Source organism: Camelus ferus, chromosome 9 (assembly GCF_009834535.1).
Source record: "Camelus ferus isolate YT-003-E chromosome 9, BCGSAC_Cfer_1.0, whole genome shotgun sequence".
In the NCBI taxonomy this organism is placed as follows: Eukaryota; Metazoa; Chordata; class Mammalia; order Artiodactyla; family Camelidae; genus Camelus; species Camelus ferus.
Genome location: NC_045704.1, coordinates 47,622,521 through 47,643,836, shown reverse-complemented (window position 1 = coordinate 47,643,836; position 21,316 = coordinate 47,622,521). Strand labels below are relative to the sequence as shown.

Below are 21,316 nucleotides of genomic sequence, written 5' to 3'. Positions count from 1 at the left end.
GAACTTAGCATGATCCAATTTTCAGTCTACTGACAAACACTGTGTTTTGGCAGACCTTGCCTTAAGAGATAAGGAAAAAACAAACAAAATGGAGCCTATGAAATAGCATTCTAGAGCCTGGGAACTGACTCCAAAGTACTCAGTGGAAAGTATATCTCTGAAAATTATTAACAGCAAAATCAAGAAAATATTTCAGAAAGCTGTTTAATATCCTTAAACAGAAAACCAACTAAGGCTAAAGTGCACAAGACTGAGATAGATTAAAAGAGAAATAAATGATGTTAGAGGATTTCAAGAAAACCAAAAATGCTACAGAAAAATTAAAATCCATGTTGGAGGTAATACAGAACAGAACAGATGTGGAAAAGTCAAATTAGTGGTATGCAGGAGAAATGTGAAGCATTCTCTCAGAATGCAACAGAAAGAGTGATAAATAGGAAACCATCTTTTTACTGAAAAGAATGACAGGAAAGATACGGAGGACAGAAACCAGCAGGATAGCACACAGATAACTGGTATTTCTTAGGGACAAAACCAGAGCAATGAAATAGAAGGGATAAATGAGTGGAATAGAATAAAATTTTCATGAGCCAAGAAAGATTTATATTATAAGATAACATCACATTCTAGGCAAAAATCAGTGAAAAGTAACCTAGATACATGCTAAGAAAATTTCTGTAGTACAAGCATTAAAAACTCTACAAGCAATCTGATGGGGGGAAAAGGCCATCAGAAAAAAAGGTGGGCAGGGGCTAGCCTTAGTCTTTTCCACTATAGCATCAAATGCCAAAGACAAGGGAATGATGTCTATAGAGTTTTGAGGAAAAGATTGTGATTCACCTTCACGCAGAGAGTGTTGGTTATTCACTGTACCCTACCTTCCACAGGAACAGGGTAGCCCAGCTAAGGGCTACATTTCCCAGCTCTCACTGGTGTGGGCATGTGGTCAGGTCCTGGCCAGTGGGAGATGAGAAGAAGCAATAGGTGTAAGTTCCAGGCTGTGCCCTTAAAAAGGATCAGCACCCCCTCCCCCCACTTCCCGCTCCCCTTCCCACTTGCTGGAACATGGAACATGGAGTCGGGGGAGCTAAAACAGCTTCTTTATGGACCATGAGACAGATGCTACAAGTTCATGACCGCAGAACAAGGAAGAACGGGCTTGGGTCCTATCAGCCTTAGACTTCTTACTCAGACTGTTACGCAAAAGAGAAATTAATTTCTGTTTTTGTGTAAACTACCATTTTGGCCCTTGTTATAGCAACTGAGCCTATGTTTTAACTGTACACATGTTAAAATATGGCTCATTGGTGTTTAAGTATCCACATCACGCCCAACATGGAGTCACTCAAGCTAAGTCCCACATCAGCAAAGGGCTCTCCCAGGAAAGGAAGGAGGAGGTCAACCAGTCAGCGCCTGCCTGCCAGCAAGAGTTACGTAACCCGGCTGGAAGACTTCCCTTTGCTCCATATAAGGGAAGTAACCCTATTTTAACCAATCAGCAAATGCCCAGGATAACTTCTTTGTTCCTACTCACTTTGTCTATAAAAATCTCTCCCCTTGAGTGACTCTTGGGAGCTCCTTTCTGTCTGCTAGGTTGGTTGCTGCCTGATTCATGAATTACTGAATAAAAGCTCACTAGATCAGTAAACTGGGGGAAATTTTCCTTTTAACATTGGGAAGTGACAAGAAAGACCCCTTTAGACTATTCACAAGTTGCCAAAATATTTCCACCAATAGAGCTTTCTTAGAAAAACAATCAGAATAGAGATGAGACAAAATTGAGAACTTAAGAGTAGTTATGGTACAAAGTGGTCGGTGACAAAATACAAGACCAGTTAAAAGAGAAGTTCTAAATTATTGTTGGAAATCTGACTTTGACAAAAGTGTAAAAAAAATACTCTTAAGAGAAGTTGTGTAATGTAAAAATAATTTAATATAGTAATCACCTGAATAAAACCCACAGAATATCCTAACAAGATCTAGGGAATGAGAGTGGGGAGTGGAAAAACTAACTCATGCTATAATCCTTTAACCAGATGACAGGATTTCAAAAGAGACTTTCATTTTGAGCCCAAAAGAGTAGAAAAAAATAGGTATAAGAATTTTTTTCCCCCGAAGTATAGTTGGTTTACAATGTCGTGTTAATTTCTGACGTACAGCATAGTGATTATCAGGATGTGTTTTTAAAAAGAAAAACAACTTCTTGAAAGTAAACAGTTAAAACAAGAATATTAAAGAACAAAATTTCAACAAAAGACAGAAGAAAGCAAGAAAGTATTAGAACCAGAAGGCATATAACAAGGCAAGAAAGGGTACCTGTTATTAAAATAAATTTTGGGGGGTGGGTATGCTTAGCATGCCCGAGGTCCTGGGTTCAATCCCCAGTACCTCCGCTAAAACTTGTTTTTGAATGTGATAAACTACTATAAAAATATTCTCAAAGTGAGTAAAATAATTAGATATATTTACATTAAATTTAAGAGGGTTACACTTAAAGTGACACAAAATTTTTTGAAGGACCATACATACATAAATATAAGGCAATCCCCAAAATAAAGCTGTCTCAACGAGATTTTTTTAAGTTATTTTTGAACAAACTCGACTACATAAACTTGAAGGATGTAGTGAAACATCAAATGTCCACTTATTTAATATAGTAATTTAGTTTTCCAAAGGAATATTTAAAATTACATGTTATATCAAGTAGTATATTAATTTAGAAGCATTGCTTTCCTGAAACTCCCACTTCATGACATAGCTTTATTCAAACTTTTCAAACGCATTTTCAACATTATTGCTTTAATAATAACTAGAATAATTTGCAGAATTATTCAATGGTTCCCCAAAATATACCATCTTTACTTCTGTCTAATACTTTCATCACTTTGTTCCCAACTCACAAATACATATTTACAAAGCATTCAGAAAAGTTGATTTTTACATTTGCTTTCTAGATATGTATTCATGTCTCTACAGCAGTAACACTTTCTAAACTGCTCTTTTAAGGCATACTTAAAAGATTTAATGACAAGAACAACTAAATCTTTAAGTTGTGAGGGCATACCCCTAAGAGTAATCACTAGATCCCACTTAAAATTTATCTTTTTCTCCCATTCTCTCAGCTAATCTCTAAAATCAGCCAACACTGATATCGACCTGAGGCCATTTCAGGCTAATGCATTGTCCCTAAATAGTATTTGGTTTTCAAACATTAAAAAGAGAGAGAGAGATCACACTTTGAAAGAATGCACAGACTTTAAGACTTTCTTTTTTGATGGAAAATTTTGGGGGGAAAAAACCTTGTCTTTTATTTGGGCATATGTGAAAATAGGATGACCACAAGAATACCAAGAAAATAAGCATCCATAAAATGAAAGCAAAGCCTCCAATATTAAGATCAGACAAAACAGAATGCAATGAATATTTGGGGGTACCTGTTATGAATACACACTTCAGCATTAATTCACCTGTGCATCCGTTAAGGGAAGGATTAATATCACTACACATTACCTGAGGTCACTTTATTTCTCAGTATTGTAACTTCTCTTTTTGTCTTCTTGGGTCTCCAGTGTGAATGAGAATTATTTCCATTTCTTTCATAACTGGTATCTTGGTCTGAAAAGGCATCTATTTGGAGGTCAATGCAAAAGTTAACTTACAGAATACAGCTCTAGATGGAAGTCTATAAAATAATCATTACAAGCACAGATGTGATACTCAAGAAAACACAAGTTAAAGATTACTATCCAGTTTTTTTTAAAGAATAATAATGCAGGAATTATGAAGTAGGTCTTTTGCTCTGGAGCACAGTCATATCACTGTGTACTATCCAACATCTCAAAGTTAGGTCCCCTGATTGGGTCAGCAGTGAGAAGACCGAGAATTAAGTTTATTTTAAGAAATTACATTCTAAGCATAAGATTCTTCTTTGTGTTTGATAATCCTTATGGGTAGAGACAAAAGAGGATTAGAAGGTGGGCAACAGCATTCTTGAACACGCCTCCTCGTGTGCACTGGCTGTTTCTCTTCATGCTGCAAACGTGGCTGGAGAAATCATTCAACCTCGCTGACGATGTTTCAGCTGAAACTGAGAATCACTTACCTCCAGGGGCCTGCCCTCACCCTGCCTGGTAATCATACTGCATTTCCCTAGTCTATTCTCGCTCCCACTCTCCTGGATGCCCCTGTTCCCTGATCCTCATTCTCAGGTCAGGTGACAGAACCTTGTCTTCTACCACAAGGAGAAAATGGAAGTAATTAAAAAAGTCTTTTCCACAGACTCCTACCATTAAATCTGCCCACGTACCAGCACCTGCACCACAGATACCACCTTCTTTCCTGTTACTACAAGCTCTCCACACTCACACCCAAAGTGAACCACTAGCTGTGCACTAGCTCAGATCAGCAACACCGTCCTTGCGTACTCTTTTCCCCACAGTAGGAGCAAGCGTGCAATTTGAGGATAATGTTAAGCTGATGATTTTCCTAAAACACAGAGTGTTTCCAAGGATGTGCAACACCGGGACCGTAGCCAGCACAGCAGACAGCGCTACACATATTTTTTCAGACGTCCCTAGGACAGAACTCCATTTATCAATGGTTGTTGTGTCATCCTATGATCATTAGGTTTGAAGTAATGAGTTCATAATATTACTTACTTTATGAATGGCATAGAAGTATTTCAAAGTTTTCCCAACCAGTTTGGCTGTCTTGGCTCATACAAGATATTTATTAACCCTATTACAACACCACTTTTAACACAAACTGTTACTTATTATTCCAACTTGTATACTAGTCTAGCTTTAATGCTTTTGTATGTGAGCTTAATCTTTAAGTGCTTTTATTTTTTTAAATAAAAGAAAAATCACGAGCTCAACTATTCAAATGTTGATAAAGTCAATCTGTAACTGAAGTAATACTGTACAATAATACGGAGCATGAGACTTCTCTTTTGAATGTTAAGGAACAAATTTACAAATACTTCTACCAATATGTTATTTTGGAAGAGGCATTTCTTAAATTCACAGTAAGATGTATAAACACTATGACAATAATAGTTACTAGCAGTATTGGATCTCCAAAAGTGTTTTCACCTTTGACATGAATGTGAAGCTATCTAGAAGCAGAAAGTAAATCTTGAACAAAAAATAGAAATTGCATAATAATATAATACTAAAAGCAATAATTGCAATAGTATGCCAGGCGTTGGTCTAATATCTTATCCTCCTAACCATCCTTGGAAAGAAACCAGGCTACGTGGAGGTTAAGTTGCTTGCCCAGGGCGCCACCCCTGGAAAGTCAGAGACACAAGGTACAAACTCAGGAAGCCTGACTCTAAGAGCCTGAGCTCTTCACCAAAGTGACATCCTCCCTCTCATCACTGGAACGCACACTCAGAATTTGCAGAACTGGCTTGGATAAATTGAATAGAATTCTTTTTGTCCAAGATTATGTTCTGCACAAACATTCTACATTCTATGGCAGAAATCTCTTGCAACTACATGAATAATATCAGGAAATGCGTTTTTACTCCAAAACCTACAGTAGCTGAGAATCTCTAAAAACTCAATTCTAGGAGAGTGAAAAATGGATGGTGTATTGTTTTATGAAGCATCCATAGATGCTTTATATTTTAATAAGAACGTATTTGTGATTTTTTAAAAAGTGGAACAAAATTTTTATCTAGACAGCCTAAGACATTGTAAAGTCTCTGGGAATTCACTGAGCTAAGAATAAATATTTTATGTAACTACTATCAAGAACACTGCTTAATTGACAAAAAACCCAACCACACACACACACACCCCCTCCTTAATTCTCACCTCCTACTCCTGAAGAAGCAAACCTCTAACTGATCGCAAGCTCCTCTATATTCCACCATATTTTATTTTCCTCCTTTGCTTCCTGTTCTTCCCTCTAAAGCCCAAAGGCCGAACGGGCTAGGGCGGTATGTGTGGAAAATGGGGTTTATCAGTACAGTTTCTCTCACACTCCACCCAAGTCAAGAAATGAAGGAAACATCAAGGCACAGGTCTTCCCAACTACCAGGGTGGGCTGCATGAGGAAGTCACTGTGGTCGCTCACTCTTAGACTCTTCACCTAATACTCTCACATGCTCTTCTCATTTAGAACTAGTTTATAAAAATTAGGTCCTTGGCAGCATGGGCTTCACCACTTACCAGCCTGGCAAATGAAATAATGCCTCTGTAAGCACAAGTCCACTTTTGATGAGATCCATTGGGAGTTTTTCGACAAGTAAATACAGCTGGTGGACCTGGTGTCCCGGGGGGTGGCGACCTCTGCTGCAGGGAGACCAGAAGCAGGTGAGCCTCATACTCAAAAGCAAGCATTAAAAAAACCACGTATGAAGACCATATCGCTAGCTTCCAAAAGATGAAAATTTAGAATTTCTCCCCACAAATTATTATTTATTTTTTCATATTATGCATTATCACAAGGTTTAGTATCAATTTAACTAAACCTCAATGAAGATGATGATGATATAATACTGCCTTGGATTTTTCTCTAAGACCACAAGATTCTGGTGTATAATTCTATGTTAAAAAAATTACATAAAAAAAGACAAGAGGCAAATAATTTTTCTCCATTTCTGGTTAGGAAACATGGAGCTGAGAATGATAAAAGAGGTATTTACCAGGGGAAAAAATGATAAAAGGTTTCTCATTTCAGAATCTTGCACAATAATTTTAGTGAAACAGTAGGTAAGTTAACTTTTGATAGGCTCAGAAAAATCTCATCATTTTTGTTACACAGAGCAAAGGCTGTACCACAAAAGTGGAGATATTTCAGAGGAATGATGGTAATGAAGTAGAGTGACTGATTCTTCTGTATACAAAAGCAGAAAGATGAAAGATTTTTTCCTTCTCTTGTCCCAGAATAAAAGTAAGTTTCCTTCATAAACACTAAACCTCAGAGTCTTTTACCTGTGTTGTTTTTTCCTTGACGTTGTTTTCCCAGTGGCACTAAGTTTTTCCCAATCCACCACTTGCTCCCTTCTTTCAGAAAGTCCAAGAGGAGATCTTGAATCTCCTGGTTCCAGGTGAAAGCAAGCTGACCTCCCTGAATACTACAGTAATTTTCTGCATCCTCAAAGGTGCAGTGAAACATATTCAGCTGATAACAATGATTTTTTTCATGTTGCTCTGGTCTATTTAGCTCACTTCCTAGAATGATACCTGTTCTGATGCATAACCAAAGCCAGGTTCTTCCTCTGAAGAACATTTTCTGGGATCTGTGAGCACAAAGAGTGTAAGGGCTCAGCAACTGCCTGGTCCTTTAAATATATTCTTAGTGGGTTTGTCTTACTTATTAATATTATTCTTTTAGGAACTGGGGATAATTTGTCAGGGAGACAAAAGGTTTTGTTCTGTTTCTTTTTCAAGGACCCAGGTGGAGTTCTTATAAGCTGAAAACAAATATGAAAGATCAATAAAGCAATGGGCCTTTATAACTGGGGCACCACCACCTGTGTCTATATACCAGCTATGCCTTTAGCTTTATAATAGATCTTTATTTGCTAAGTCTAAGCTGTAAGGGGGTAGAGGATGATGAATATCTAAGTCAGTGTTGCTAAAAATTGAGTAATGTATTGTTGTTTTTTTTTTTTAATAAAAACCATTATTGCAGACCCCTAGGATGGATTTAAATTATTGTATTATTTCTTAAATACATTCACACACAAAACTAGTCATAATCTCTATTCTAAAGCTCTTGCATAATCATAAAAGTCAAAGAATAAATATTTGATGAAAGGATGAATACAAATCAAATACAAACAGAACTGAAAACCAATGAAATTCAAATTTTGCTAAACTAAATAGCTACTTATCAGATAAACATGGTTCTGCTTGACCACTGCAAAGGTTCTTTTGAATCTGTCATGCATGTGACTTCATGCTGTAGGGAAGAATCAGTTCTCTCACCACTTTATTTAACTTGCTGGAAAACCTTTGTTCATACAGCATGTCATTGCATCTTCATCTGTAGCACATCTATCATTTATTAATTTTAGCCAGTTTTCTTTCTTGGCACTAAAATGAGATCATAAATACAAACAAACTTGGGCACTGAAATTGCCTGGCATGTCTCAGGGTTCAATTGGTTATCTAAATGATCCAAATGATGCTTAGATTACTTAAAAAAAATTACTGTGTAAGTAGATAGCAAAATTAAAAATTCTCTCAAGTGCAGGCCCCAAGAATACATCTCAGTTTGAAAAACACTGCAGTAATCAAATGATTAGTAAGATGAAATATGGTATGGTCCCTACTTTCAAAAAGTTTACAGTCTAGTTAGGGAGGAAAAGATACAGTAAATGTAGTTAATAAAGCAAAATAAGTGTAGTTAATAAAGCAAGTTCCACTAGAGAAGTTCACATGAGGAAGATCTATTTCTAGCACTTAAGCATATAAGGGTGGTCATGTTTAGATAGAAGTTAACAGGCATCCTGGCAGGAGTCCACGAGGGTAGTGGAAGTGAGACAGTGGAAGGCATCTTTAAAGAGAAATAATGCTCTCTGTGTGCAGGGGGGTTGGGGGATGGCTAGTGGGAACTGAAACTACAAAAGTGAAATGTTTCAAATGCTAGGAAAAAAGAGTTTGCAATTTATTTGGAAGGTTTCTGAGCAGAGACCAAGTCTGGTCTGCAATGGTACTGTTTGGGTGCAGGACACTGTCAGTTTTCATTAAAGTCTTAACTTCCCAACATCCTTATAAACATACATACATTCATACATACGTTTTAGGCTTTTTAAAAATGAAACCCGATGCAAGTGTAATATTCTCTGACAGTCAACACAGGTGTCTTACACAACGCAGTGCTGTAATTCATTTCAACCCTTTTTAGTGCCCTATATATATTCTCAATCCATGCTTTACCTAAAGCACAAGCACTCTATCAATGTTTAACTTAAATGATCGAAAATTGGTGAGGCTGCTGCTTAGAACTGAAGAATCGAAGCATAGGTAGTTTTCTGTCCAGACTGCAGGACTCAGGAAGGAAAGGTCCGCGGAGCGCCGCCGGAGCCCGAGAGCCCTGCCGCAGCTCAGAAATCTGGAGGCTGGCGGGCGGAAGAGGCGTGGCGGCAGCGATTGCGCCCAACCAGACCCTCGGGGCGGAGCGGGCCCGTCCCAGCCCCGGAGCCGGGAGCGGGGAAGGGCTGCCCCACCCTTCTGCCCGGCGATTGGTGAGTTGGCAGCTGGAGGGGCGAGGATTAAAGGATTTACCATCATCTCCACCAATGGAAACGAGACAGAGGCGGGCCTAGTTGGAGGAAGGAGCATGGCGTGGAGACACCTCAAAGTGAGTCCAGCAAGTGTGGATCTGCGGTGGCTTGGGAGACACTGGGTGGCGAGACGGGCGAGGGGAGGATGGGGCGCCAGCCTGGGCGAGGTGTGGAAGGGAGGCAGCCCGGAGAGCGTGGGCCTCTTTGGCACGATTGTGTCTTTGGGGACAGCTGCAAGTGGTCATGCGCGTGCATTTACACGTGTACGTTTACTCAGTGTAAACGTACACGTGTAAACGCGGTAGATGCCGATCTGGGTCAGCGTACATGAGCCTTTATTGAGCCCGGCACAGGGGCGCCTAGTGAACACAGGACCACCTAGCACTGTGTGCAGGATCTGGCCTGAAATGAAATTGCAATTAGACATGTTCCCAACCTTTTAAGATAAAATTTTAGGGCAGGGTCTGTTTAACGGAAGCTCAGATATTTGTTGATCCACATACAGGGCGTTCCTACAATCTCCTGGAGGAGACTAGAATCGAGACAGTGAATCCTAGATCTACGTTGAAGGAGAGGAGTGATCCTTAAAGGCAAATCTGATCAGATCACTTCCTTCTTTAAGAGACAACTCAAATCTTTATTCTGGCCAAGACCCCTGCCTTCTCCCTAGCTTCTTTTTAAGCCGTACTCTCCCTCACTCCTTGGTCCCAAACTATTTCCCTTCCTCCATTACTTGGGTGCATCTCATTCTCCTCTGCTGCCAAGAGAGTGGAGACAGCCTTTATGCAGGCACACCCTCTCTTCTCTCTGGCCTCCTAGTTAATTCCTATCTATCCTTTGAGTATCAGCTTTAAGTCACTTCCTCAAGGAAGCCTTCCTCTACCTCTTGTAGGTTAGGTTCTTCTGTTACTCTTTACTCTTTTTCTTCATAGCACTGTCACAGTTATATTTGCATTATCATTGATTTCTGTCTCCTCCTGAGACTACTCAGGAAAGCAGGGACTCAAGTCTGTTCAGCCCACCTTTGAGTGCTCAGTCACTATGTGCTAAGTGAATGAATGAGTAAGTGACTCAGCATCTGGCAGTGATTAGAGAAAAGCTTTATGAGCAACGTTTGAGCTTGATCCAAGGAGACCTGATGCTCCTTTTTAAAAAGTTTTGCAACCCTCGTCACTATCCTGAAATGGAATTTATAATACAATCTTCTATAAGTAATTTAAAAAAGTCAACATAATGTTCTAACTGGAATGTAAAGGCTAAATGAATTTATAATAAAATGATATGTATTTCGACATGTAAATATTAGGGCATAAGTCACCTAGATAGGTGTTTAAGCCTCTACTTAGAAATTCTAGAGGCACAGGTATGTTTTATTGGCAAACATCCCAAGCAAACCACTGTACCGTTCTGGATGAGATTTTCTGAAATGGTGAGTGATCTTGTTAATGTTCTGTGCCAAACAGTATAGTCATCCCTGGAAAGTCAGTGCAGATGAAAACCACACGGGAAACTGTATTTATGTGGTGAAATAGACTTGGCGGTTCTAGGCTCAGACAGTATGAATGGATATTTTTTACTTAGTGAACATCAATAGGATGTTCAAACGTCATACAGGATAGGGTCAGTTCTGACTTTACTGATTCCTGCCCACTAAATGTATCAGCATTCCCCTCAGATGCCCACCATGTGTCCCTACGGGGCTGTACTGCCTCTCTTGAAACACCTGGCCTGGAGTCCTTCAGGGCCAGAGTTGTGTGTGTCAGTTGAACTGTAGATACAGCCCTGACTGTAGAGGCCAATACGTGAGCAAGAAATGAAGGAGACCAGTGTTAGCAGAAGGCTAAGGACATTGCTTCCTATGAAAGGTCTTTTATGTCCTCTGTGCGTGTGTAAAGGGTTCAGAGAAGGCGCTGCAGCCCAGCCTTGAGGGAGCCCTATCGGCTCTTTCTTCCAGAAGCGGGCCCAGGATGCCGTGGTGATTCTAGGGGGCGGAGGACTTCTCTTCGCTTCCTACCTGACAGCCACGGGGGATGAGCATTTCTATGCGGAACACTTGATGCCGGCTCTGCAGGGGCTGCTGGACCCCGAGACAGCCCATAGGCTGGCCATTCGCTTCACCTCCCTGGGGCTCCTTCCTCGTGCCACGTTTCAGGACTCTGACATGCTGGTAGGTGCTCCTGTAACACCCTGTGTGATAGATACAAGGGTCAAGGTTAGAGTGCCCTAGTTTATTCAGCTGTGGATGATCCTTTTGAAAGCCAGAGTCCCAAGTCATCACCCTCCAAAAAAACTGTCATCCCCATCTACAGATCAGGAGCACTGAGGTACAGGGTAATTAAGTGACTTACCCAAAGGCACACAGCTAGAAGTGGCTGAGCCAGGATTTAAACCCATGGAGTCTGAGGTTGGCATCTGTCCCCTTCACCACCACCCTGCCTCTGCCTTGCCGAGGTCTCCGGTAGCTCAGTGTTCAGCTCTGCTGAAAAGGGCAAGCCAGAGTCACTAACATCTAATCTGATGGAGCAGGTCGAGCCCAACCGTTTGAGGAAAGGATACATCTCCTGTCCCAGCCTCCTTCCGTCCTGTATTCAACTGCTGCCTTTATGATCTCTTTCCCACCTTTTAATATATTTGTCTCACTACTAGATTTGTTGGCTGCATCAAGGCAGGAATCCTGAATCACTCAGGAGTCAGGCTAGATCAGCCAGTAATTAGGCTTCAGTTGCTCTTATTCTAGAGAACAATCTGGAAGCCACCCCACATCTGACAGAGAAGAACCTGCCTGGTTCTGGGGCCCAGCAGTCAGTTGTGCCCAGCCAAGCACTCTCCTCCCTCCCACGCACACAGGAGCCATGGGGACATTGCTGGGGTTTTTTATCGCCAGCCTGGGGAGGGGTGCAGCAGGGGCTGACTAATAATTAAGATAATTAAGGATTTTGCTGCCTGACCCTGTTTTAGAACAGCACTGTCTAGGGGCTGAAACCAATGAGCCACTCCCTCCCACCAGGAGAGTGGACAAGAAGGTACGATTCTTAATCACAACTGGAAAAGACAGTGCCCATCTCCTGCTCAGCCCATGGTGGAAGCAGTTTTTCTCCTGGTGATGAGGAAGCCAGATGGTTCTCAAACTCTAGCTGGCACCAGAACCAGCTGGGGAGCACTGTTAAGAATAGATTCAAGGTTAGAGTGCCCTAGTTTATTCAGCTGTGGATGATCCTTTTGAAAGCCAGAGTCCCAAGTCATCACCCTCCAAAAAAACTCCTCAGAGCTCCACTCTGCCCCAGCTTCCACAAAGATTCTGATTCCTTAGTCTGGGGATGGGCCCTGGGATCTGATGTTTAACTGGTTCCCCAGGTGAGTCTGACATAGATGTGCCAGGGACCACGCTCTGAGAAACACCAGCACAGCCTTGTGTGTCTGTGATTTTGTCTCCTTCATTATAGGAAGTGAGAGTCCTGGGCCATAAGTTCCGAAATCCTATAGGAATTGCTGCAGGATTTGACAAGCATGGGGAAGCCGTGGATGGACTTTACAAGATGGGCTTTGGTTTTGTTGAGATAGGCAGTGTTACCCCAAATCCTCAGGAAGGAAACCCCAGACCCCGCGTCTTCCGCCTCCCCGAGGACCAAGCTGTCATTAACAGGTAAGTGGCCCAAAGTAACGGGGCCTTCTTCCCAGCAGGCCACTCAGGTGTTTTTCCTGTCATACAAGGGGGATGGTTTTCTGCCATTTGGAATGTTTGGGAACCATGTTGAGCATCTTCTCTGTGCAGGCGTAAAAGCAGGTTTTATGATTTCAGTTTAACACATATACACACTGAGGCTGGGAGAGTTATACAGCAGCTCCACTCACGGGATCAGAAGCGGGAGAACTTGGGTATGGACTTCAGCCTACTTGACTTTAGAGTCTGCTTTTTCCCAGCAGCTCCACTCACAGGATCAGAAGCGGGACCTACTTGACTTTAGAGTCTGCTTTTTCCACACTGTTACTCCAGGACCCTTGCCCGGCCCTGTCCAGGAGAAATATCACGTGAACACCATATATAACTTAAGATATTCCAGTAGTCACAATAACATAGTAAGAAGAAATAGATGAAATTAATTTTAATAATATATTTGACTTATTATTCGTAAGTTTATCATTATGCTAATTATAAATACTTAAAACATGCTAAGTATCATCATTTTAACATATAAGCAATATATAGATGATTAGCTATTTACCTTCTTTTACTTGTAGCAAGTCTTCAAAACCCGGCGTGGTTTCCGTCCAGCACTCTTGGTTTGGACTGGCTGGGCTTCCAGGGCTCCGTGACCACACGTGGCCAGTGGCTCTTGCATCTGATAGCTCAGCCCCAGCCTCTAGCAAACTGGAAAATTTAACAGTCAACATAGACAGCTGCTTTTAGGAAGAGAGATCCTTCTAGATTGTGTACAGCCCTTTTCCTTGTAATCCCTGGGCAACTTTCACTACAACACATCCAGAAGTGAAGAAGTTCCCCCTTTTTGGTAACAGAATTTTTAGAGCCCCTTTGATGGGGATTTGAGAGGCACCTTTGGGACCATTAATGGCCTTCTGGGAGACTGATGCCTGGGAGCTTTAGTTGGCTGCACATGCCACATTGTGCTTGTTTCAGGGAAATTTGCAAGCATTAGACATCAAGTTATTGATCTTTCTCCTGTGCTGCAGGCTGGGATCGATATCTGCAGAATGTTCAGGCAAAAAATATTTGTTTATGATTCAGCTACCCCAAATAACTGCAGGTACCAGGATGACGGTCCTGGCAGAATCCCAGGGGTGAGAAGCGGCAGGAGAGGAGGGAGGAGAGTGTGCTCTGAGCACATGTGCATTCAGCCTCCTTGCTCTGTGTAGCACAGGGTGGGTGCTGAATGAACACTAAGTCGACGAGTGCATGTATCTCTCAGGTGTTTTGGGCTGCAAGTTAACAAAGTGGCTTAAAGAATAGGCATTTGTTACTATTTTCTTCTCATAACAGGTATAGTAGGCAGTTCTAGGGATGGTTGAGCAGTGGGGTGATGTCAGGACTCTGGTCCAACTTCTCTGGGCCTTCCCTTCTTGTTTGTAAGCCGTCTTCCCCAGCCGCTATATCCATATAGCGGGTAGGGGATATTTTCCCAGAAGCTCCCTGGCATCACTTTGTGTCTTGGCGACCAAGCTCCATCACACATCCATGCTTCAGTCGCCAGTGGGGCTGGGAAGGGAGTCATTGGCATTTTCACCCTGTGTCAGGGGAGCTGGGTTCCACCAGCAAGGAAGGAGGGAGGGAGGATAGCCATTAGGTCAGCAACCCACAGTGGTGAGCAAGAGAGACAAGGCCCTGCCTTTGTGGAAGGTCTAGTGACAGATGATAGAGAAGACATGTCCCTTGTCCTTAAGGTTGTAACGCAGTAGGGGAACTGAAGCATATACATATGTCCCGAGCCAGGAGAAAGACAGGTACAAAGCACTCTATAAATGCCAGGAGGTGAGAGATCATTTGTGGCTGGGAGCTTTCTGCGAGGAGAGGGAGCGTTTGACCTGGACCAGGCAGAGGGCAATTTAATAGGCAGAAAAGATGGGGAAATGGAGTGGAAGGATAGGTTCCAGGAGGCGTGTTGATGGAGCACAGGCAGCAGGTGGGAAGGTGGGTTATCAGTGGTGAGGGCTCCGCTGGGGGAGTGGCGGGTATTGCGGAGGAGGGGGGCCGATCCTGATGGGCCTGGGGGCAACTGTGTGGCCCAGTCTGGGCTGTTTACAGTGCGAGTTGGCTAGTGGTTTGTTGGGCAAATTTTAATCTTTCCCTTTGTGCTTAATGTGTTCTGGCAAGTTCTCTAGGAGTTCCAGAGATGTTTAGACCTCAGCAGTCTAATATCTGGCTCTCTGAATTTTTTTTTTCTCTTTTTAAAAGCTATAGTATAGGGTGAAAATGGCCACAGAACCACCTCTCCAATGTCTCTGCTTTCTGGCCGAGGTTCTCTTACCTTGTCCCCTCCCCCATCCTCTGTGCACGACAGGTACGGATTCAACAGTCACGGGCTCGCGGTGGTGGAACACAGGCTACGGGCCAGACAGCAGACGCAGGCCAGGCTCACAGGAGGTAACGGGGGCTGCATCGGAGGGCCTTTCCTTCAGCTGTTGGAAGGAAACTTGGGGAAAGTCAGGATGTTCCTAGTGAAATGAACATGATTGAGCAATAGGGAAACACTGTGGAACTCAGGGCTCCTCCCCTAGAGGCATTTTCCTGGCTCCACCACAGTCTTCAAGATTTTAAGTGAATTTCACAACTGAGCAAAGATACACTTAGTTCCTGCCTCATTATGTAACCTGTGTTCTATCATAACCGGGGCACCTTGGAAATAAGCCGAGTGGCTGCTCCGTGATCACGCAGGCAGTTAAGGTGTGATCACAAACTGAGCAGTCTTCCCACGCCCTGCTCTGATGTCCTTTTGTCCGTTATATGAATAATACATATTGATTATAGAAGCATTAGTAAATACAGAGACACATAAAGAACATTATAATTACTCCCTCTCTTCCCCACTCAGCGATAACTACTCCTGGCATTGGGGGAAACAGCTTTCACGACTTGTTTGCAAACACCATGCATTTTTGAGGGCTGCCTTTGGAGGTGCCGATGTCTGTTCCCTGGGGCTCTCTGCCTGGCTGTCCCTCGGGTTGCCCTAGAGGTCTTGGTGCTGTGTCATCTTCACTGTATCTTCCCAGGTGTCCTCCGAGGTTGTGTGGGGCCACGGCTATCTTCCTTCTTGGGCTCCTTGTGAACCCCTTCCAGGAGGTTAGCCTCATTAAGTGTCCTGGTGGTGAGATGAGAAAAACCTTTGGATATTGGATTCACTTCCAGAAGCAAGTTGAAAGGGCAGAGGCAGTTAGCCATCTGATTTTGGGAGTGGGACATGACCTTGTTTGAAACTCCCTGGCTTTGGCAGAACCAGCCTTTGCTATCTTGCAGGCCTTCCCGTTTGGGGAACTTTGAAGGTCTTGATAGGACTTTTATGGTTTGTGGGACTCTCCGGCCTTCTTGTCTCCCTTTCCTTCTTTTAACTGTCCTCAGTGCCCCCTGTACCACTTTTCTCCCCTGTTCTCCCTCGCTTGTCCCCTCACCCCCAGTCTGGCGCTAACGTTTGCTGGATTAAAACAAAACCCCAGAGCAGAGCTCTGCATGTGGTGCTCACCAGCAGCGAGAAGCCTTGAAGACAGCTTTTTGCTAGCACCACGCCAAGGAACGTGAGTTGTTAAAAGCCTTGGTGCCCTGAGGGGACAGAGTGATTGACCAATTTTGTCTGACTCCAAAATCTTGTCATTTTGGACTAATGACTACTAATGAAGGATCCACTGGCTACATGAAAACATACTCTTTTAAGCCGGGTTACCTGTGTGGGAAAGAGTTAAGAGCTTCCAAATCATCTTCGCTTGATTTGAGAAGCTTGGAACACCTTGTTACAGAACTTGTCTGATTGGGTTCTGAGCCCCTCCCTCACCTTCCACCCATGAAATTAGCTACACAAGTCTCACTCACGTTCAAGACCGGTGACTGCACTTAGGGTGTGAGAAGTAGTTAGCAGTACTGGATGTTCTTCAGTCCTCCCTGACCTGACTCATGTTTTGTGACCTACCTGGACCTTCCAGGTCTTTTCCCAGCCAACAGGTGGAAAAAGCATCTGGTACCACTGATACAGCTCAGCCTTTGCAGATAAGGTGGTATCTTAGGAGAATCAAGTACAGACAAGCCCTCTCTTTCACACACAGTGTGTTTCTGAAATGTGTTTTTCTAAGTCGAAAATACAAGTCAAGTGATAATTCCCTGGATTTTAAAGTAAGGTGGCCATATCACTTACTGTACAAATTAAGACACTTTTGAGAGTGGAAGGGGTGCAGGCATTAATAATTATGCCCAGGCTACAGGAGAAATCAGGGCTGTCCTGGGAGCAATGGGATATATGGTCACCCTTGTTACCGGGAGGAGTCCCTTCTCAGAGAACGGAAATTGTAAAATCATTCTGCCTCTACATTTTGGGCATGAGAATTGAACATATTTTCCAGTATTTTGTACATACTCTGTAATTTTGCTTTTTTTCACAACTGCACAGTCACTTGACCCACGTCCAATAAGCGGCCCTAGAGAGTAAACTGTTGCCCCTCTGATGCTACTGATTTGTCTGTTCAGTTGTATTGCACCTATGAGCCCTACCTTTTTAATCACTAGTATCTGCATTCCTAATTTTTTCATTTTCCATTAAATTTTTAAAAAGAAAAAGGGCACACAGCACTAAAACATCCTAGTAGTTTGCCCAAACATGGCTCCGCAGACGAAGGCGGCAGGCGGGTTCTTGGTCAGCAGGCTGCAGCCCCACGCAGTGGTTCACAGAGTTGGTCGGCTGGTGCAGGAGAGGTCACATTTGGAGTGGGAAGGCCTGTAACTGTGTGGGCTGCTGAGTCAAGGATGGCTTCAAAATGTTGCACAGGAAGTGGTGTGTGGGGATAAAATCCTGACCGGCAATATTTACAGATGGGCTGCCACTGGGAATAAACCTGGGGAAGAATAAGACCTCGGTGGATGCTGCCTCGGACTATGCAGAGGGGGTTCGCGTCCTGGGCCCCTTGGCCGACTACCTGGTCGTGAACGTGTCCAGTCCCAACACGGCTGGGCTGCGGAGCCTTCAGGGAAAGGCTGAGCTGCGCCGCCTGCTGACCAAGGTGGGCAATTACATCTCTAGGCCCTGCTCCATCAGCCTGTCCTACCTATTCATTCTCTAGGGCGAAGCTTCCACATCACTATTCAGGAGTTGTCTGTAACACCTGGGCCAGTTAGGACTCCCTTATATAACATTGACTGTACTCGACAGTAATTAATTACTCAGTTCTCTCTCCCTGCTGCTAATCCATTATATCTGTGAGAACAGGGACCATGTCTCTCTCATTTACCACTCTGTCCCTAGCATCTAGCACATTAATGAGTGGAAGAAGGGAATGACCTGTCACAAAGAGTACTTGTGACAGCATCTGTTATCTCTTTAAGGAACAAAAGTCTAAATAAACCTTAAAATATTAGCCAATGCCAATGACATTAGGGACTCACTCTTGGGGGTCCCTTGGTTCAAGAGAATGGGATCAGACTCATCTTGATGGGGGTCTTTTGCAAAATTGAGAGCTTTGTTTCCTGAAAAGGAGAAATTGCTGTCTTTTTAGTTTGTTAACTGGTGTGAAAACACACCGTTCTGCAGCTGCAGGTCACGGCTGTACCATCAGCTGCAGTCTCGGGGGTCCCCATCCACAGCTCCATGTTGTTCTAGGTGCTACAGGAGAGGGATGCCCTGAAGGTAGCCCACAAGCCGGCTGTGCTGGTGAAGATTGCTCCTGACCTCACAGCCCAGGACAAGGAGGATATCGCCAGTGTGGTGAGAGAGGTGCGAGCTGGGGCCTGGGGGATGCCCTTCACTGCCTGTAGAGCCACCTGGCCGGCTGGATTAGCCCAGACGGCAGTCTCTGTGGTTTCCTTCCTGTTCTATCGAGGGCTGGTTTGGTCTGTCATGATGTAAATCATCACATGCAGGCATACCTAGGAGATATTTCAGGTTCAGTTCCAGATCACTGCAGTATAGTCAGTCACATGAACTTTGTGGTTTCCCAGTGCATATAAAATTTATGCTTCCACTCTACTGTAGTCTGTTAAGTGTGCAACAGCATTGTGTCTAAAAAAAAGTACATACCTTGATTAAAAAATACTTTGTTGCTAAATAAAATGCTAACCTTCATCTGACCATGCAAGGTTGCCATAAACCTTCAATTTGTAAAAACTGCAGTATCTGCAAAGTGCAATAAAACAAGGTATGCTTGTAACAAGAAGTAAATGTCTGAATACATGTTTGAATGGTTCTTTTCTCCTGTCTCGTCCCTCCTCTTTCCTCATCTTCATTCAGCAAGGACTTTAAGGCTGTGCTTGCATCCTTCAGTCTTGTTCAGACTGGAGTAGTCTCTCCAGTCCAGCACCAGGTCTGTGTGTCTTGGGGTGTAGGGGAAACACACACTGAGCCCATCAGTCCTGGGTTCATATCCTCTTTCCACCGCTTACTACCTGGAGGTCTTGGACAGGATGCTCTGAAGTGAGTTGTTCTAAGGATTAAACTCTGTCCTGGCGGAACCATCCGGGTGGTGGGTACATGATGGCTGCTGGTGTCATGTTTAGGCTCACCCTGACACTTGCTCAGGAAGCAGTGAGTGAGGTCTGGTCTAGCTCTTGTTTCCGGGGGCTTAGCTGCAGGCGCCCAGACCGGGTGCTGTCTCCACCCCACAGGGAAGCTTCTCCAAGCCGGTAAGTGCCCTTACGGGAGAGCTCTTTCTCTGTCTCACACTGCAGTTGGGCATCGATGGACTGATTGTAACGAACACCACCGTGAGTCGCCCTGCCAGCCTCCAGGGTGCCCTGCGCTCTGAAACGGGAGGGCTGAGCGGGAAGCCCCTCCGGGATTTATCGACACAAACCATCCGGGAGATGTACGCACTTACCCAAGGCAAGAAGTCGGTGTCTGTGTGTTCAGATTTGCTTGTGGTTGGGCTCCGGGGGCGTATGATTAGGTCGGAGTTCCTGAGCCGCAGTGCTCAGCAGGGGGCCAGGCGGAAACCAGACTGAGCTCCTGGTCCTCACGGCGCTGCCGTGTGCTTCTCTGCAGGCACGGTGCCCATCATCGGGGTTGGCGGTGTTGCCAGCGGGCAGGACGCGCTGGAGAAGATCCGGGCGGGGGCCTCCCTGGTGCAGCTGTACACGGCCCTCACCTACCGCGGGCCGCCCGTGGTGGGCGGGGTCAAGCGGGAGCTCGAGGCCCTTTTGAAGTGAGTGGGGCCACGTGGCTTGAACCAGGAGAAGTTAATGTGGTATCAACTCAGGATGACTCAAATCAAGGGAATGGTATTCATCTGCCTCTGTTCTTCACTGAAATAGCATTTGATGGGTACACCTGGGACTCAGGGGACGCTTACTCTGTTGAGCTTTTGACAAAGGATAAACAGTGCCAAGGAATTCAAGATTAACTTCTGAGGCAGTGGTGTTTACAGGCCTGAGGAGTTCTGGCGGCATTCCCATGAATTCAGTAACATTGGCTTGACCTCAGGGAGCTGTCAGGACTCAAAATTTATTCCCTTCCTGGTCTGAAGACCTGGGTAAATTCCTGGGTGAAGACAGTGTAGAGGGCACGAGGCATGCATTTGGGAGAGCGAGGCAGGTGCAGCTACGGACTAGAGAGAGCCTAGGTGCACATGGGCTTCCATTAAGAGCAGGGCCCTTCCTTTACCATTTGCTGAAATTGCTTTGTTTCCTTTTTCCAGGGAGCAAGGTTTTACCAGAGTCACAGATGCCATTGGAGCAGATCATCGGAGGTGAGGATGAGACGTGGGAAGCCTAATCTGGAAACTTCCTGCTAAATCAGGCAAGCCTTTGTGGCTGATTGAGAGAGAAGAGCCATATTCCCCAAACCACAAGGGTCACCAGCAGCAAGACCAGGCTTTCTTCAATCACTGGTCAGACCAGGAACTGCATCCGTGATTCTTTCTAGATTTGAATCCTAGGATCCTTAGATATTACAAGGCCATTAGACATTTTGGGGGGGTGGATCATGGAAAAAATAAAGCTATTTAAAAACTGGATTTAAATCCCAGCCTTCACTGGAGGGCACAGGCTTCACCCAGATGCCACGGGTCTCTGCTACCAGGGGTCTGCAGTGGGCTTCCCAGCAGTTTGACTTTTCATTCTATCTTTATTCTTATTTATTTGGAGTTTTTAACTGTATTTTGAAAATAGTTCATTCAAACTTAGACAAAGGCTGTAAGAACAGGGCTTGGAGATGGCCGTCCTTTCTGTGTCTGCACACAGGCTTCACTGTGTCTGGTCCTGACCTCTTCTGACAGTAACACCGGTCATTCTAGATTAGGGCCCACTCAGTGACCTCATTTTAACTTGGTTATGTCTGTCAAGGCCGTCTCTAAACAAGGTTACATTTTGAGATACTGCCGGTTTGGGTTTCAACACACCAGTTGTGGAGGGACACAGTTCAGGAAACGGGC

General features: G+C 44.0%; 2 protein-coding genes across 4 annotated transcripts in view; one reads left to right on the top strand and one right to left on the bottom strand.

Moving 5' to 3' along the window:
- PKD1L3 (polycystin 1 like 3, transient receptor potential channel interacting) overlaps positions 1–11,355 on the bottom strand; it is a 70,964-nt gene extending 59,609 nt beyond the window's left edge. Inside the window, exons 1-3 of the mRNA XM_032486657.1 lie at positions 11,259–11,355; positions 6,180–6,299; positions 3,511–3,627 (exon numbers count right to left, since the gene is read on the bottom strand). The gene's annotated coding sequence lies outside the window, so the exon portion shown is untranslated. The remainder of the gene's footprint in view (positions 1–3,510; positions 3,628–6,179; positions 6,300–11,258) is intronic.
- Positions 9,166–20,899, top strand: DHODH (dihydroorotate dehydrogenase (quinone)). Of its 3 annotated transcripts, XM_006183691.3 has the most exons (9): positions 9,166–9,321; positions 11,199–11,411; positions 12,688–12,887; positions 15,259–15,341; positions 17,769–17,956; positions 18,553–18,666; positions 19,617–19,770; positions 19,930–20,089; positions 20,582–20,899. In XM_006183691.3, the coding sequence occupies exons 1-9, from the start codon at positions 9,301–9,303 to the stop codon at positions 20,634–20,636; spliced, it is 1,188 nt and encodes a 395-aa protein (XP_006183753.1). In that variant the 5' UTR covers positions 9,166–9,300; the 3' UTR covers positions 20,637–20,899. The 3 variants fall into 3 exon arrangements, with proteins under 3 accessions (XP_006183753.1, XP_032342549.1, XP_032342550.1); XM_032486658.1 differs by lacking the exon at positions 19,930–20,089; XM_032486659.1 differs by lacking the exon at positions 11,199–11,411 and having other exon boundaries at positions 9,188–9,321.
- Positions 20,900–21,316: the final 417 nt, after the last annotated feature.